Source organism: Catharus ustulatus, chromosome 2, assembly GCF_009819885.2.
Source record: "Catharus ustulatus isolate bCatUst1 chromosome 2, bCatUst1.pri.v2, whole genome shotgun sequence".
Lineage (NCBI taxonomy): Eukaryota > Metazoa > Chordata > Aves > Passeriformes > Turdidae > Catharus > Catharus ustulatus.
Window position 1 is genome coordinate 31,476,237 of NC_046222.1, and position 19,293 is coordinate 31,495,529.

The 19,293-nt window shown below is 47.6% G+C and overlaps 1 protein-coding gene across 1 annotated transcript; it reads left to right on the forward strand.

Moving 5' to 3' along the window:
- The first annotated feature begins 2,959 nt into the window (after positions 1 to 2,959).
- On the forward strand, positions 2,960 to 18,966 carry LOC117011613 (homeobox protein NANOG-like). Its single transcript, XM_033087036.1, has 5 exons — positions 2,960 to 2,977; positions 13,517 to 13,739; positions 16,495 to 16,769; positions 18,077 to 18,166; positions 18,587 to 18,966. The coding sequence occupies exons 1-5, from the start codon at positions 2,960 to 2,962 to the stop codon at positions 18,947 to 18,949; spliced, it is 969 nt and encodes a 322-aa protein (XP_032942927.1). The 3' UTR covers positions 18,950 to 18,966.
- Positions 18,967 to 19,293: the final 327 nt, after the last annotated feature.

Genomic DNA, 19,293 nt, shown 5'->3' on the forward strand with positions numbered 1-19,293 from the left:
TTGGGCAGTGTGACAGGACACCATTAGAGGAGCTGCTGATTGAGTCATTCACAAACACTGGGATATTTTGCATCTTCCCAGCTCCCAGTATGCTGAGTAGTGGTTTGCTGCCATACCTCCCCCTCCTTCCAAAGGAGTGCCTACAGTGTAACTCCTGTCACAGTGCATCACATCAGCCACTCTCCCCTAATCCATATAGCCAGTCCTTTCATTTCAAAAGGCAGTCTGTTTGCCCTTGGTAAACCGGCATCACCCTTTCCTGACCACATTCTTGTCCTTGGCATGAGTGGCACTGGGTGCCAGGAGGACACAGCACTGAGGTAAGGATGGCTGGTCTGGGGTTCACCCACTCATCCTGGTTGGCCTGCTCAGCTGAGTGCAACATTAGCAGTTTTCCAGCTGCCAGGGATGACAGATGAAAGACTCTGGTCTCATAATCACATCAGGGAATTGTTTCAGCAGCTTCAGAAATGTCCTAGCACTCTTGAAGTGTATTCTAGTCAATTTCATGCACTGTAGTATATTCAACCTCCCTAAGCAGCATCAAGCCTTGCTGTTCCTCAGTTTAACAAACCATTATGATTGTAAACATACAGGGGACAGGCTTTGCTTCTACAAACTAAATAAATCAAAGAAGGCTTTGAGTACTTCAGCCTCATCTAAGTCTGAGACATTCGTCACTACTTTGTTTCGCATTCCTCAGCAGACATGTATTTTCCCTGGAATGGTTACTAGGATAATTACACAATTTCTTTGTCACCCATCCTATTCCATGGAAGTTTCTCCTCTAGCTGGTCTCTAAGGCCTTTCTGATTTTGTCCTTCTGTACCCAGGCAATACTTCCATCCTCCTTCTCCATAGCCTATCTTTTATTGTGAAGCTGCTTCCTTAGTTAGGATGAATTTAATTCAAAACTACCAGATCTACTCCACAAAAAAAAAAAAAAAAAAGGGAAAAAAATCGTTTGAAAATGCTGTCTTACACAGTGTTGGCCAGGGCAAACAGTCATGCCACTGTCTTTTTACAACACTCCAATGCTGCAAATCAGTGGAAGAGTGACTGATGACTGATGGCACCACTGGAACTCTGGATTTTTGGCACACAAATCATTGCCTACCTTCCTTCTCTGGTGTTACATGAATGTGGACACAAGGGAAACTGTCCATGCAAAAGGCCATTGCATTCCCAAAGCCCAATGAGCACTTTCTGCCATCTCAGAGCAATCAGCACGGCACTGGTGGATTGGGGCAAGGTTGATTTGATATTGAAGATGACGTTTAGGGAACTGAGTAAGAGGAGGCCAAGGAAGGATGGAATGGAGTGAAGCACTGAGAGATGAACACAGCAGAAGACATGGCAGAGACAGTGAGTGACTCTAGAATGGAGTCCTAGAGCTGTGAGGAAATGGTACCTGTAGTGAGGTAGCCAGAAGGATTATTGTACACCCAGAGCATTGGGTCACTTGCTGGCAGTGTGTCTAGAAGTTAAAGCTTGAGACAGGAGGGAGCTGTGTGTGTTAAGGAGAGAAAAGTATGCAGTGAAGAGTGGTCAAATCTCTGAAGGCAAAGGTGGATGAAAAGCCATTTTATAGGAGGATCCTTGAAAATGGTGTGGCTATGAGTGGAGCTGTTTGAAGTAAGGTGGAGTGGCCATCAGGTTGTTTTAGTTAACTATTTAGGTGTCTTGGTGTGAGACCCCACTTTTTTGTCATGACATCACTTCTGAAAGGTGGGCTGGGAACAGGAAGCCACGAGGCAGAGGAGGTAAATAAACTATAGCCCATATCCACCAAGAATGTGCAGCTCAGCACTTGCTGTCACCCAGAAGCCTTTGTCTTTTTGTCACCATGCTCCCTCCAAAACAGTTCTTTCATGTCCATCCAAGAGTGTTCTGTGGGTACAGAGATGGCTGCCAAGCACACTGAGGTGGTGGGAATGAACAAAAAATGCTGACAGCTTTGGAATAAGTGGCATACTGAAGGCTAATCTTATTTCAGCAGCTAGAAACAGGACTTGGTGTGCTCCGGGCCTCTCTGTCCTGCGGATAAAGCAGAGTTTGATAGCCATTGATGAGAAGGCTGGGAAAACACTTGCACTTGCAAATGTTTTGGATATGCAAGTTAAAAGCAGACAACAAAACTATGAGACACAGCACAAGTTTGGAGCATCTATTCACTTCTTCTGACAGATCAGAGCTGAGAGGTAGGGAAAGGCAGGAAAGGGTGGGGGATGGCAAGATAAGGAGAGGAAGGGTGGCTGGGCGTTTTGGGTGCAGCAAGAAGTTGTGCCAGTGTGCAATGTCTTCTCCGGGCTTTTGACCTGAGCAATCTTGTTGGTAGAAGGGACAATCAGGGTGAAAGCTGAGCAAACAGAACAGGGCAGACGACTTAGGTTTTATCACGGGGTGGTGCTTGGCAGGCGGGGTTCGAACAGGAACTGCTGGCCGGGCTGTGATTGCGTAGGAAGCGCCAGGTGCAGCAGCAAAGCTGGCAGTGCCACCTCCTGGGCAGAGCGGCGCTTGGAGCAGCTCGCAGCTCGCAGCTCACCCTCCTGCTGACCGGCCGGCTGATCTCGGGCAAAACACTGCCCGCCCTTCCTTGCACCTGGATATTTTCATTAGCAAAGGCATGGCCCCAGGGAAGTCGGTGAGCAAAGTTCATGCCCATCTGAGTCAGATCTTTACACTGTCAAATAAAGGTGCAGAGCTACACTCGGGTAGACAGTCACTGCTGGAGGAGAGCAGGAAGGACAGATGTTGCCTCAATATTTCTTACCGAGTTTCTACACCCACGTGTGACATATTTATTAACTATGGAGTGTTTTTTGTAGTAGGAACCTGTCTTGCTGCTATCTCCAGCTGCATCACAGCAGTTTTTCAGCCATGTAGTTGCATCATATTGGCACAGAGATTGCACTTGATTTGGTAAATTCAGCACTGTCAAGTTGTAACAACTACCTCGATGAGGGAGGTGGATGTGGTGAGAGATGATGGATGGCCTTTGAAAATTCAAATTAAGCACACCATTGGTATATTTTCTCTGGGTTATGAAAACAACACCATTAAGTCTGTATCTTAGATCCATGTAGACTAGATTGCAACTGCCCCACAGGATGTGAGCAATCAACATCCACAGAAAGTTACTCACATCCTGCAAAACAGAAAATAGGATGCACAATTGCCTGCAGAATGAGACTTTTCACATGAACCCGAAGAGAAACATGACCAAAACCTGCATTTCACACAGAGTATCAGCCATTGGAATTTATTGTCAGCTGCCATTCAGAGCAACATGCATAAAGGGCTCAGTGGAAACTGATAAAATGCACAGGACCTTTTAAGTGCCACTGGGCAGCTAGAATTGATGGGCATGCAAGATACAGCTGGCTCAGCTGGACTGAAGGTCTCACAGTGGCAACTCAGAAGCAGCCTGGCCATCAGCACAAAGCAGAGGGATCTTCCTACCTGTGTTAGGTAGTGCAAGACAAGAGCCAAACAGGACTGGCCAAGGCCAATGTCAGCAAAGCCCAGTGTGGGCAGATACCACCACTGCTGAAACCTGCACGGGCTTGTCCATCTCAGAAAAACTTTTCCATGCAGAAATGTTGAGAGGAATACTTGCCAGTATATTTCCTTATTTCGTGAAAGAGACAAAACTTTTGTTTTGCAGCATCACACTGCCTGTGTGCTCCTCCTTTTTCTCATTCTGATGCAAGGGTGACATTTACACTGATCATATGTAGTTCATAGTTAATTGTCATGCTCTGGTCACACACACACACAAAAGTTAAAAGTGTCATATTTTTGTAAGGTTTTGATGTTTCCAAACACATTGTTTAGACCCATCTTTTTCTGTGAACAAGTCTGATTTCTTTTTCCAAATGCAATTGGGGGAAAAAAAGAAAATAAATAAGAACATAAAAATGGGGGGGAGTAGAAGTAAGGGAAGAGAAATATTTTTCTTTGTGACTGGAAAGTCTACTTCCTGACTGACTGTGTATGTGAGGACAAAGTAGTCAAAGCACAAACAACAGAGCTGACTAGAAATTAGCAACTATTTAGTGCACAGTATTAGTTCTTGAAAAGATAGTTTCAGGTTTTTTCCTTGACTGATACTTAACCTTTTTATTAACTAAACTGAGCTTAGAGAGCATGCCTTGTCCTGCTGAAGGCAGGGTCAGGACATTAGTGACACTTTAAAAATAGACACCATGGAAATGTAAAACTCCTGGGAAGCTGGGATGCACGCTGGATGTGCAAATTACTGGTTGCCATTGCTTGTGCAGTGCCCTAACATGAAGGACACTGCAGAGGCATAACACATCTCCTTATCATGCCTAATATGATAGGGAAAGAAGTTGAAGGAGGGACACAAGGGAAAGGGGCTGTAATCTCCCTGGCACAGTGCAAAGGACTGCAGGACTGGAAGTACTGGGCAGCTGCAGTACCAGCTGACTGGAAGATGTGGGAGCCAAAGCAATTGTACTTCCCCTGCTCCCAGTCTCTCTGAACTGGGTGTTTCCAGAAAGGTTTTGGAGCACAGACATGCTGAGCACACGTGTGAAGTGTGAGCTGTGGGTGTGAGCACTCTGGTTGCACACATGCTGCTTGATCCTTGCCAGTAGTGTAATGAAAAGGTGCAGAGCATCCACACGGCCAGCCTCATCTGGGGAGGCCTTCTGACAGCCATGATCACAGCTTGCAGATCTGCGAGTCCCTTTTTCTGCAGGGAAACTAAAGGCAAAAGCTGAATTACAGTAATTTCATGACTATAAGGCGCACTCTTTTGACTAAAATTTTCCCTCGAACCTGGAAGTGCACCTTATAGTCTGGAGCGCCTTATCTGATGTACAAAGTTGCGAAATTTGCCAAACCGGAAGTGTGAGCTGTGAGCCGTGGGGGGAGCCGGAAGTGCCACGGCAGCCGGCTGGGGGCGGGCCAGGGGGCCCGCGGCACCGCCCCTGTCGGGTCCAGGCAGTCCTGGGGGCCCATGGCTGCCGAGTGAATTATGCCCAGAGGGGCCGTGGCACCCCCCTTCCCAGGTCCAGGCAGTCCCAGGAGCCCATGGCTGCCGGATGAAGGGGGGCTAGGGGGCCCGCGGCACCCCCGCTCCTGGGTCCAGGCAGTCCCGGGGGCCCATGGCTGCCAGGTCCAGGGGGGCCCGGTGGCTTGCGGCACCATCCCTGCAGGGTGGAGGCGGGCCCGGAGGCCAAAGGCTGCTAGGTTGAGGCGGGGCCTCAGCCAGCAACCGCACGGGGTGAGCTGGGGGCGGAGCCTCGCTGCAAAAAAAAAGTGCGCCTTATAGTCCGGTGCGCCTTATCTGATCTACAAAGTTGCAAATTTTGCCGACTCCGAGGGAGTGTGCCTTATAGTCCGGTGCGCCTTATGGTCGTGAAATTACTGTACTCTAATCATACACAAGCCCAGCTTTGCAACAGACAGAGTCAAGGTTTTCACCCAGATGCCCCGAATGACCTAGCCCCCACACAAAATTCCCAGTGATCTCTGTAGCAAAGGGGACACAAAATTCCTGCTGAGCCTGTGGTTTGCCTCTCATGTACTTGGTGCCTTGCCTCTCATGTACTTAGTGCAATGCAGTGCCAAGGTCTCTTCTAGCAGCAGCCAGAGACCTGAGACTGCATGTTTGCACAAGGAAGCCTCTATTTCTAGAGCTGAAAAGACTGAATGCTCCTTGCTAACACCGTCTTTGGGTGATTTGTCTACATCAGTGGCCCAGCTACCACAAAAAAAGGGGCCAAAACAGCACAGAGATGGGTAAACTGAAAGTGTGGATGAAGATGGGCTCACATTACCTGACCATCTCTGGGTCCTCTCATATACTCTTGTACCTTCACAGTTTTTTTGTGCCCCTAAACACACTTGGTCCTTCCTTCTACTATGTGGTACTTTCCCAGAAGAATATCACAATCTTATAAAAAAATCTTTCCTGCTTTTTCATGCTGACATTTTCACACGCCACCAATACCACCCCCTCGTGTTGTCTTCCCAATGAGTTTAACATTACATTCCCACAAGTTGATTACCTCTGGGCCATGAATTTCTTTCTTGCTCCTGAGGTGCCTCATTCCTGCTACAGCAAGTGCCCTGGGGGAAACACAAGCTATGGAGTGCAACCTCACTGGAGTGTTCTGACTCCGTGCTACCCTGTTTCCAGGCATGGAAACATGCCTGGTTATGTGGCAACATGCTGGCAGCATGTGTTTCCCAGGTGCCTCATAGCTGCAAAGAGGCTGTGTATGTGTGCGTGTGTACATACATGTATATACATATGTATATATGTATGTGTATATATGGCTGACATTCACTCCCACATCCACAATTCTCACCGAGCTTAGATTCATTTGCAATGTAATTATCAGTAAACATCTTTTAGGGCAGCTCACAACTCACAGGGGTAAATCGTGACATGCCAAAGCACAGGGCACTCTGAAAAATGAGTGCCATGCCACAACCCCACAAAACATGCAAGTCCTTCCCTCCCACCCAAATGCCCAAACACCAAACCACAGCCCAAGCCAGACTGCAGCTCAGCAGCAATTCTGTGGCTCCTGGTGTGCACCTAAGTTACAGGCTTCAGAGATAAATGATCTTTTTGCATAGTCAATGGTCTTGCTTCTGTTTTCCCTGCAGAGCTAATTCAGCTTCATGGGGGAAGCAGACCCACTGACAACATAGTAATATAGTTTATTAAGATCTAGCAATGATGTGACTGATGTCTCAGGAAAACCTGCTGAACAATCAGCTGACATAACCAACACTGATGAGGCAGAGGACCAGACCTAGCTTGGCCCTCCAGCTCATCCCTGTACAGGTGAGATGATTGTGAATAACTGGTGGAGCTGAAGTGACACACAACCTCATCTACTTTCATCAGAGCTCCCAGATTTGTGCCTTCCAGTTCAGCCCTTTCCACCTGTCCTCACCTGCTTTGTTGGAGGTAGGGCAACTTGAGTGGAACAGACAGTGGGAATGCCTTCAGACAAGACAGATCTCCCCCTGTGTGTAAACAGATTAGATCCACAGATTGCTGAGAAGCAGAGAGGCTGAGATGCTGCAGTTCTGGTTTGATATTTGCTTGGCAGAGAGAAGCTGGTTTATAATACTCCTGTGCCTGCTGCTCTTCCCTGGGGCTTCTCTTTCCTCCTCATCCCCACATTTTCCCGAACATACAAAACAGAATGTGACCTCCTTTGTGTAGTCTCACCATAACTCTGGGCAGTATTAGCAGGGCCCTTTAGCTTTAAGCACAGATTTTCTGCAATGACAAGCTTTTTCTGCTCAGCTAAGGAGTGGCCAGTGCTGTACAATTACAGGCCCTTTCCTGAGCCCGCATGCAGCCTCAGACTGCCCATTCGGGAAAATATGATTATAAGGATTTTTGTCAAATGCTTCAATGTCTGCAAAATAATATTGCTAGTGTTTGAATCTGGTATATCTCAGCTGCTAAATGTGCATTTTTTTTGCCTACCCCTTTTATTTTATTTCCGCCCATGCTGCGCTTTCTAGATATCTTCCTTTGAATACTTAACCTTTGGGATCCTTTCTCCTCAGGTGCATGACCAGCCCCCATCTTTTTTTCTTCCTCCTGCCCAAGCAAGATAGGTTCCTTTTGCATCACTTCTTTGTTCTCTGTGGTATTTGCAACACCCTCCCAGCCTTGTATCACCTGTGAATTCCATTCCTCCTGGTTGTGTTTTCCGTGCCTTTTCAGCATCTAGAATGAGGAAGCCTTTTGTGCTGCCCTTGCTGCAATTGAACCTGATACATGAAAGGAGGAGAAAAGGTAGGAATAAACTGCTCTGATGATTCATCCCCGGGGCTGAAAGATTTGCTTCTTTGATATCAGTCCCTTCATCAGAGCTCTGCTATGTTATCTCTGTCTGGGGAGACTTAATTCCTGGCACATTTGGGCTGGTGGAATCCCAGATACCAGAGCCGGTGACTGGAAAAGGAGAACACTACATTCTTCTTCCAGCCTTAGATATGTCAAAGAGTCTTCAAGGTTTGATATTCCAGGGCCTATAACCCCCTTAAGGCAGCCTTTGTCTGCATTTAATGCAACTGAGAAACCTCTAACTTTCTTCCCCCCTGCAAAATTCATCACCTGCTCTCTTTGTTACTTACACCCTTGCAGAGATGTCCCAACAGTTTCTTTATGCCTTGTTCTGTGGGCAGCTTTGCCTACCAGCTCATCCTCTCCTTGTCTGCCACATCCTCACAAGATATTGAAGACCATTTCACATTCCCTTATGAGACTGTGCACTGATCCACTGGTTGTGGAGCAAGATGAGTGAAAACCATGGAAAATGTGTCTTGAGCCTAGTCCAATTTAAATGTCATGGTCAAAGCCTAATATCAAAGTGCTGCATGAGTGGGATGCACTACCAGGTATTGACAACTGAACTGGCAGAGGAGCCATGGGGACCTGCAGTTTTCTAAATTCGACTTAAGTGGGAATTCTTTGGAAAATTTGCCTAGGAGCAAGTTTGGGGTATGTCATGCAAGGACCACATCTATGTAGGACCAGATGAGTTTTCCAGTGGTAGGAGACTGTTTTCTCCATATGCACATTTAGATTAGAATGCTAAAAATGGTTAAACAAGGTTTGAGATTTCAAGACTTCAGACAGCTTGGTGTTGTGGCAATAATCACCATAAAAAATCTTCATAGCTTTTGTTAAAGAGAAGGGGAAACAGTTCAAGTACTATAAAAGAAGTAAGCATTAAAAAAACCCCTCCCCTCCTTTCTGGGAGAAAATATACCACAGATGACATTAACAGCAGTTAAGATCTGTTATTGCAGGAGACTTAGACATGGTGGATCTGGAGTGTAGCCTTGCTGTAGTTTTATATGCAAACTTATTTCTTTAAAGTGAAAACTCGAATAGAGAGAAAACTCCACCTTCCATTCCTGATTCTGGACTCTCATATCTCTTTCAGTTGGTGGTACATGCCTGGCATGGACAGACACTTTGGGAAGTGGGAATCGCACAGCACTATCAAGCTGGACAAGAATTAGCTGTATTTGCCATAACTTGTAGCAATACAGCCAGAGAGATTGCTTTGGCTAGTAACCACAGGTGCCTTTTAAGACTGAAGACAAGAGAGAGAAACTAGACTGGGATTTGTGAAGGATGTGTGAGAGCAGAGGAGTCTGCTGCATTCCAAAAGATGTTGGAATGAGACTGAAAGTGGTAGATGTGGTAATATTGTCCAGGCCTTCCCTTTTGCCTACACTGATCACACCTTTTTTAGCAAAATGTGAAGTAAAATCCTACAAGTGAGACCCAGGAGACTGTTGGGAGTGCTGGCAACACTGACAGATAATTTTTTCCAGTTTCACCTTCCCCTTCTCTTTGAGGGCCTGCCTGTGTGAAGGACTCCAGGAAGGATGTATGAGCAGAAAAATCCATCTCACAAAAATGATCAACAGCTTGTCCTAAACTGCTTTGTTGGAAACTAAACCCATATTAAACCCATTCATTTCTTGACTCTTACATTTTTTTCCTCTATGCACATACTAAAATAAAAAAAAAGGAGGGAAGAGAGAAAGTATTTAAATGTATATGCTATGAGTGTGGCACAGATTTAAATTTTTATCTTTCACTAATTTTACTGAAAAAAATTTGCACAGTAAAATAAGTTGGGCTTTTATTACTCTGGGTAATTTAAGAGAAGGGGCCCTCTGTTCCCTTCCTTCATGATCCAAAAGCACTTAACATGTGAAGCTGTGCCCTAAATTGCATTTACAGAAGGAAAAATTGAAGGCAGCTAGGAAATACTTACGAATGTTATTTAAGGTTTGCAGGCTTTCTAGACCCTCCCCAGGTCTTTTTAGGTAGGTGTTACCATAGATCCCCTTACAACTTTCTGCCTTGAAGGGTCTTAACTTACTTTTTCTTGTGGCTCTGGATGGCTGCTATGTACAGCAAAGTACCAGTTCTGACCAGCCTTAGGCTGATAACAGTGGAAAAAGAGAAAAGGAATCCTTTTCTTTTTTTTTTTTTTTTTCTTTTTATGATCACCCAAGTGAAGTTTGGCTGTATTCCCTCAGTTGGAAATTATTTTACCCCTTTCAGAATTTTTCAGCCCAGTATGACACACCTAAACCCTCCAAAAAGCAGCCCATTTATGATTTTTCAAAATAAATTCTCCTTTCCCCTGCCTACACTCAGTTCAGCAAAGCCATGTGTGTTAGCAGGGGAAAAAAACCCAAAACTTTTCTGGCACAGATTCATTAACAGTATTTATTAAGAGTACAAGATTATTGTGACACCACGTATGCACATGGATCTAACTAGATTACAGCATAGTATCACAGAAAGCAAAGAAAAACTGTAGAAAATCATAAGTCACCAAAAGTCTTCTGAGAAAAGTATAGTGCTTTAAGAGAGGGAAAATCAAGTTCAAGTTATGATTAAAGAGCTAACATGTTGAACACAGTGGTTAAAAGGGGAACAGAGTGGTAATGTTGCAATGTAGGAATGTTTTAGCTACTTTGCTTCTTATCCTTCAAATTACTATTTTTCCAGTTTTTTGCTCTTAAAGTGTTTTTTGATTAAGCAATTAGTATCATTAGCAATCACAACAACCCTACAAATGTTTAAACAAAGCAGGGCATTTGTCTGAGGCTTCAAAAAAAAAAGGAGAAATATTATAAAACATACTAGCAAAGCCTTCTTCTAAAAACAACTTTATTAACAATCTTTGAATAATTAACCAAAACCATATTCAGCATTGTCAGATAACAGTGAGCATTTGGGCCCAGTCTGGAACAAAACTGTACCAAACCAACCAGGCTTGGTTTGATGCCAAGCCACATCTGTGTCACATCTATGTCACATATTTCATGGGGCACATAAGCTGCTCCTCAGAGATGCTGCTGCTCTGAAACTACAGGGAGTGAGAGCCTGAGGTCCCCTCAGCACCCCTGCCCCTTTGTCCCCCCTCCTGCCCCCAGGGAGGTGACTCCCTCCGTGCTGCCCCACTCGCTGGTCCAGCAGGGGTTGGGGGGTGGCTCTGCTCCCAGGAGTGACACCACCCTCCTCCCCAGCTGCAGCCCAGAGGGACTTTGTAGTGCAAGTGACTATGCTGGTTTATTATGGCCTCTGGGCACTTTATAGGAAAGCTCCCAGACACATTCAGAAGCAGCTGAAATCAATGAGATCAAGTGTGAAGTGCTCAGCCAGTGAAACTCCCACCAGCTACAGAGAAAGCCAGTGCCATGGACACCAGCACCCACACCGTGTTACCTGCTAGGCCTTCAGGTTCAACAACCCTAAAAGAGATGTTGATTGCTTCCAGGTCTGCTACCTTGGTTTCATATCCTAACTGCAGCTAAGGCTATGAAAATTTGAATGCCAGTGTATGGTAACAGGCCAGGCATGAGCAGAGAAGGAGAGCATAACATTCTCCTTGACTGGTGGCACTGGAGCTGCCCAGTGGGGTCCCAAGCTCTGTACAACTCATGTAACTGGTGCTTAATTAGCTAGAGCTTGAGGGCAGATGTGAGGGACAGTGATCTCAGCTGTTGTGGCACTGCAGCTCTGAAATGTAGAATGATTCAGAAGGGAGACATGAGCCAAAGCAAATTGTCTAGGCTGTTCCAGCATAACTGACATATTCGGGATGTTCTTGGGTTTCTGTTGAGGTGGATGTGCTCAAAAGCCCTTTTATGGCTCTAAGTTTTTCAAGTAAATTTAACATAAAAGCCTGCCCTTCTTGTGCAAATATGTCAATCCCTGCAGTTTGTAAAGTAAAAAAGTATTTAATGCAAATAGAAAACATAAAACTCAGTGACAAGTTAGAGAGACTCTAGCCAGATCCTTAGCTCCCTCCAGTCTGCACCTCATGGGAAAGTGTCTTTACAGACAGGGAAGCCCTGACTAGTGACCTGCCATGGGGCACAGAGCAGCAGCACAAGCCCTGGTAGAAGTGGTGTTCTATGTCCTTTTAAATTGATCTAAATTCTACTTCCTATTTCTGTTGCTTTCTCCCACCTGGAATGCTTGAGATGAGAGCAGCAACAAGCATTTGTGAAGTAATGAGATACAGAGGGGTGAAAGGAACCGTCCATTTGAAATAATTTTACACTTCTGTGGAGCAGCACCTTCAGCTCTGAACTTCCGACAGGAGGCATGCACTTGTCCTGGTGCCAGAGCAGGGCTGATTCTAGCAAGAAATATTTTAATTAATTCTAGGAATTTTATCTCTCTATTGAGAAATGGACATTAGTGAGAGACTCACAATGTCTTTTGAGATTAAACTAATAAAATTTTCCTAAATACAGGTAGAGCAAAACCTGCTGACGAGAAGGGACCTAAACAAGCCAACTCTGCAGGCTCACAGCTGAATTCTGCAGCTTACTCACTTATCTTTAGTTATTTAATGAACAGCTCTGCAGGTGCCTGTCCCCCTTGGGTAGGCCATATGTCAGGAAACATCAGCTAACCCTGTCTTAAAGGAAACTCTTCATCTCCTTTATTCCAACCAACCTGCAGCAGCCTGGCAAAGGCCACAGCCAAGGCTACACAAATAAAAGAAGGATATACTTTTGAAAGGCCATGGGCAAGCAAATCTCTTAGCTGTGCACCTTACATACACTAGAACTTTTCCTAGCTCCAGTGAAAATGTCTTTGGTGCTTGTCCCCCTGGTCTCCAGCCAGCTGAGATTCCTGAGCCTGCTCTGCAAAGTGAATGGGGTGTTGGATATGCCTTGCCCAATGTTTCTGAGTTTGCTCTGGCACAGGCTTGTTGAAGATGGGCCAAGCACATTTTCAGCTGGCTCCCTCCAAGGCCTTATGAAGGAAATTCCTTCTCAGTTAAAATTAAATTAAAGAAAGAAAAAAAAAAGAAAAAAAAAAGAAAAGAAAGGTATGTTCTAGTGCTCAGCTCTAATTCTTACTCTCCCCCCACTCTCCCATCTCTGACATCTGCACCGAGTATGGGAAGCGCTGCCAGGTCAGTGGAGGGGTGTCTGTGGGTCTTGGGGGTGTCAATGTGACACAAACCACAAGTAAAGGGCTCAGAACCCTCCCCATAGCCCCAGGGCAGGATGTGGGTTTGGCCGGCACGGTTCGGAGCAGCTCAGCACCGGGTTTACCTCCAGATTTACCCTGTGCACCCCCCGTGGTGGAGATGGCCGGGATGTGATCCCGCAGGGCAGTGAGCTGTACAGGACATCTGCGCTCACGGGGTTTTGAGCCGGGCTAAGCTCAGCCGAGCCCACAGGAGCGAGCAGCAGGAGCTGTCCTGGGGCTCGGGGTCAGGCCCTGCTCAGGTGTGACCGAGGAACCTGCAGAATGGAAGGAATTCAGAGGGGACATATTTCAGCCCTGATGCTATGGGATCCTTTCCCTGCCCCCTGCTCTGTCCTCACCCCACCGATCAGCCTCTTTAACATGACAAAGAGCCCGGAGGAGCGGGCCCGGTGAATGCTGCGGTCCCGGGCAGGGAATAGCCGGCTATAAAGGCCTGTCTGCACTCCGGGACCCCCTCAGCTCGGCGGTGAGACCTGCCCCCGGCTGCAGGTGACATCTGCCGTGAGGGGGGGACCGCCCCTCCCGCTGCTCCCCATGTACCAGGCGTGCCCCGGCGGGGCTACCATGGGCTACCTGGAGCTGCACTGGAGCGAGCCAAGGCAAGCGCCCACAGCGGCCGGGCCCGCGGGAAGCGCCGTGGCCAGGCAGTGTCCGGAGGCGGGAGCCAGGAGGCACACCGCAGGTAAGGCCTGCCAGCTAAATCCTGCAGCTGATCCCCGGGATACCTCTGTTCCCAGGCCAGGCTCAAATGGCTTCGAGCGGGTTTTTCTCTTTCTCTGCCTTGGTTTCCGGAAATTGTGTGTGACCTAGGCAAGCTGCGGTGTGGTAGGCAAGGTGGAGGGGTCACCTTGGCCGGTCACACCACTTTTCCATGCCGCTTTTCTGAGGCGACTGCCAGCCGGTTTCCTAAACCTCGAAAGAGCCTGCAAGAGTCCAGGCACTGTCAGGTCTGTGCTCCGGGGTGAAGGGCAGTGTGACAGCTTGCTCTGATGGAAGTGCTTGGTGCAGGAATGTCTGGACCTCCTTTTAGTTTAATGCGTCATACCTGCCATCAAGAGAAACAGATCCTGGCGATACTTCTTGTGATACCCCTTACAAACTCCTTGCACCTTTTATGTGCTTAGTAATCATGAGCCAAGGTCTACTCTGAATCACTAGGTGCTGGGAGATCTGCTCCTTTAAATCTAGCATTGTTACTGCTTCTTTCATTTTGCCATTTTCCTCTATTTCCCTCGTTCTATGCTCTTGTTGCTTTGCCTTCCCCTTTTTAACCAAAAAGTCCCCGGCCTCACTACAGTGCAATTTCTGTGCCTGCCATTCTTCCACTCCAGTGAGTGGCAATAGAAGAGCTGATAAGAGCTGCTTTTCCCCCAGCCCCACATCATGGTCAGCAGGCCAACACTCTAGCAGTGTGAATGGGTGGGAGGGGAACCAGGTTTTGGGGTGCCGCTTTCAAGGTGTCAATTGCTACAGAGAGCCATAGGCTCAGGCAGAGTGACTGGCCATTCGGCATGTGGCTACCTGCCATGCAGTTTGGAGAAAGGCTTAGGCTCTCTGCATGCTGCCTGCCCCACAAAGACAGCAGGCAGATGGACTCCTTTGTGCCCCTGTTTGGTTTGGTATATAGACTTTAACCCCATCTTCAAGCACTCTCCCCTCATACCTTTTTCTGAGAGGGCCCAGTTGTGGAAGTCAAGGCCTACAGATGTCAAGGGCTTGTGGGAGCGGGTCTGTCACAGGCTTTCATGTTCATCACGTCTGTTGCACTGTGATTTGTGTTTCTTGGTTCTGCTCTCCTTTACTCTCTTCTCACGGGAGAGGGAGCACTTTTGTCCTGAGCTCAAGCTGCATCCCATACATTTCATGGGGCTTTGGATGACAGGTCAAGCAGCAGCCTGGGGGAGCTTTAGTTCTACAGTGTGTTGCTGTGGCTCCTGTCTAACAGGAGACTTTCCTATTTTCCAGGCCCACATTCCCAGCATATTCATTTCCTCCCTATAAGGTTTTTACTGCACAGCCTGCAGAAGGCAAGCATCCTGTGATACCACATGAAGTTTTAGCTTCCATGCAGCCAGGTCACTGATGTTCAGCTTCCTCAAGGCTCTGCAATCTAGCCCCATGCACATAACACCACAGGCCCTTGCACTTCTTCTACTGACAGCCTCTTCCTGCTTGTAGACAGAATCCTTTTGCAATCCTCATGGCCCCATTCCCCAGTGCTAGAGTGATTGCTTAGTAGACTTTCAGGGCAGAAGAAGGAAAGGTTTTGTAGGGTGGGAAGCTGTCCAGGGGGCATCAGTATTTTGCTCTGGACATATGTTTTCGAAGTTAAGGAGGATGTCTCAGTGTCACAGCTCTCAGGGTGACTGGTAAGGAGGTTGGGCTCGGTAGTCAGAAGTTGTGTACTGAAATGGCACTGCTCCATTCACTGCACTTCTAGTAGGAGGAGAGGGGATGGACTGTGCAGGACAGTTTGCAGAGGAGTAGCTGGAGGAGGGAGGAGGGATGGGCAGATTCATCACAGGGGGAAAAGGAGTGACTGGTAAAGCAGCCCTGCAGTCAGGTTGGCCTGAGAAGGTCTCAGCCTCTCTCAGACCCCAGTAATCTGGCATGTGACACATTTTTTTCTCCTGCAGCGTGAATGACTGTGCATCTTGGCAGATTTTGTCTTCACTAGGAGCCCAGATTGTTCAGGAAGCTTTTCCTGTAGGTCTTCATCTCAACTTTGTCATCAACAGAGACCCCTGAAGACATATACCAGGACAAATGAGAAGGGGCTTGAATGCCTTTCTCTGCACTCTTGAATTTTGTCCCCCATGTCCCTGGTACAGGATTGCTGTCTCCTTTTACCTGTTTCACATATCCACCTTTCCTTTCCCTGTTCTCTTCCATGTGAAATTTCTCTCTTTAATTCTTCTCTCACCAAAAGCCCCTCTCAGACAAATCAGTCCTTCCACCCACTGTCTCCAGTCTCTGTGGTGGGAGACAAAGGCAAACAGGACTGAGCCAGTATGTTGAGTGCCTTGGTATTGCTGGGCAGGCAGTTTTGGGGAGCCCAGTCAGCAACCCAGAGCTACGCTTGCAGTCATGACAAGGCCTTTTTACACCACAATCACACTGAAATATTACTGAGACCTTCTGGAGGAGGAGAGCTCACTGTGAACCAATGTGCTCCATGTTCTTGCACCACTCACTGCCTTGACTTTTCTGCCTGGCAAAAGGGAGCCACGAGCATCCCAGAGGGGACTGAGCTGGGAGGCTGCTCACTCTCAGTGTGCTTGTCTGTGCTCACAGATCCATGAAGAAAGGAGGGTCACACAAGCCTTTGTTTTAAGAAAGCTCCTGTCTGGTAGGCAAGGAGCTCTACAGAATGCTCATACCCTTACAGCTAAACATTTTGTCTCTTACACCTTTTCTCGTTGTCTTTTTATTTATAGAAGTATCCCCAGCTTCTTCCAGTTCTGGGAATTTCAGCCAATTAACACCAGATTCAGCCACCAGTCCACATTCATCATCCTCGTCCCCACAGCCTACAGCTAAGTCTCAGAAGGGCAGAGAATATGGAATGGAGGGGATGAGGAAGACCAAGAGCCGTACAGCTTTCTCCAAGGAGCAGCTGCAAACCTTGCACCAGCGCTTCCAGAGCCAGAAGTACCTCAGCCCCCAGCAGATCCGGGAGCTGGCTGTGGCCCTGGGACTCACCTACAAGCAGGTGAACAGAGACTTTTACCCACAGTGTATCGATCTCACAATGGCTGAGTGGTCACTTAAGGAGGTGCCAGGATGGAAAGATGAGTCCCCAGCAGGGACTGAGGCAAAGGTGCCAGCTAATAGTTGCTCCCCTGCTTATTCATGCCCAGGGATCAGAAGCACTTTTGCAGATAGAGAGGTCAGTGGCACCTCATTTGGGCCCCCCAAGTCGGAGGTCAGTTAAGGGTTCTGTTGCCAACACCTGTAGTAGAATTGCAAACCCAGTGATGAATATGTTGTTCACCACAGTCTCTACCCTGGGCCTGACAGCACTTCACAGATTTTTCCATGCACTGTGAACTTCACAGAAGCCCTGGCATACATCTGTTCTCTGAATAAAGGGGCTGCTCCATGCTGAAAGCTCTTGCTAGTGTGTCCCATGTTTTATCTTGTCCAATATCTAATAATGCTCCACACTCAGCACTGGCTGCTTGACACATGCTCCCTCCTCCCTGTGGGTGCTAGGTTCACACATCACTGCCCTTTAGGGTCTCTGCTGATCTCCAGGTATATTGTGTGTGGTGAAATGATGCTGCCTCCAATTATGCCTTCCTAAAGCAGGGGGACTGGGCAATAGGGCACAAGAGCTCACCGTTACAAGTCCAAAATCTGCCTGAAATTTGGATCTCAGAGCAGGGCATGATGGCCTGTATGCCCTGGGACTAAAAAAGTTATATGTGCATTGTAAGTGCACACATACAGCGCACACACTGAACTGGTTCTATCAAGAACAAGGCAGGTGAGACAGTCGGCTCTTCCCTTCAATCCACATCCCTGCAAAGGCTGCTTTCACAGCTCAGACACAGCCCGGGGGGGAAATGGCTCTGGAATTCGCCTCAGCAAGGAGCTTTGAATTTGGGAACTGCTGGGTACAAGGAGCAAAGTCTGTCCCTTCTCTGTTCGCAAATATGCAGAAACTGTCTTAGAAGTTTGCCTGTAGTGCAGGGGGCTTGTAGAGGTGTCGGTGGATATTATTTACACCAGTCATTCACCTCCATGATTGGAATGAGTCGATTTGTCACAACTATCACTGTCTCTTGACACCGAGCCACCCCCTCCCCCATCACACAGTTGCACTAGCCACCTGCTGAGACTGCCAGACAGACCTCTCCCCTTGGCAACACCCCCCAGGAGTTCTTAAACTGCTGTTGCCCATGTGTCTCTGCCATCTGGTCACTCTCTCTGGTTCTTCCTGCCTGTGAATTTGGTAACATTTGTTCTTCCTTCTCCTTTGCTGACATCTTTCTCCGCTTTCCCTTCCCCACCCAGGTGAAGACTTGGTTCCAGAACCGGAGGATGAAGCTGAAAAGGTGCCAGAAGCACAGCCTGTGGAGCGAAAGGGCTCAGTGCCTCACACAAGTAAGAACACAGCACATGGCTCATCATGGCTCTTCTGTCTGGGCAGATATCCTGTATTTCCTCTATGAGGGCAACTTAAGCATACAAGTGTGAGCCTACCCAGCCTCCTGGTTTGCTCAGCAGAGAGGCACAGACTTGGCACCATGCCGTGCACTGGTGGTAGCCCAGCAGTGGGCTGGCTATGCCACAGAAATATTTCCAGGGAAAAGCCGTTTTCCTCGTGTGTATATATGAATATATGTGTATATGAATATTTATCTACCCCTAAGCTATGGGAATGGACACAGTTCTTGCCCTCTATGCCATTGCTGCTGGTCACAGACAATATGAAATGTGAAGGGACAGAACCCCAGTATGTGTCAGGCCTGTGGACACCAGTGGAGAAGCTATGTGTTCTGATTCTCTGCCTTTCCCTTTCAGAGTGGCTTCCAAACCAGTACTTACCTGGATGTGCACCCCAAATTCCACCAGGGCTACCCCATCACCGCAGCTGGCAATATCCAAACCATGCCTGCCCCCTGTCAGCACTATGGAGCAGGGCAGAGCGCTTACAAGATCGTGACCAGCGAGGATGGAGGAGTCTTTGGCAAAGGCGGGGGGACCTGCAGCGTCCAGCAGACAGTGGGCTTCATTGCCCAGCACAAAGTAGACTTTTACCACAGCTACCCTGGCAGTGTGGAATATCCAGGCACAAAGACAGGTGATGGCTGTAATTTTCACCATTCAGCCACTGTGGGGGCTCCTTTCCCAACCACTGCCAGCCATCATCTTTATCATTCCTAAGCACTGTGGATGTAGGGTACTTGGTCAGCCAGGATTCAAATCTTCTCATCTCTCCCTTTGTGTGTGGTACACCTCAGGGACACCTTGTAGCTAGAAACTGTTTTGACATCCAAATGTGTGCCTGCAGACATGCAGCCGTGCAGAGACCCGTTTACCCAGGTACATGCACACAGAGCCCTTCATTTCTGTGCCTGTACATGAGCACACACACATTCCTTCCTTGATTGGCACACACAGCCAAGCTCCCTTATAGCAAAGCTCAAGATATGGCTACCCAGCTTATGCCCTGGATCTTCTTAATTATGGATCTTATAACTTGTCTAAGAGGAGGCAGATTCCTTTGG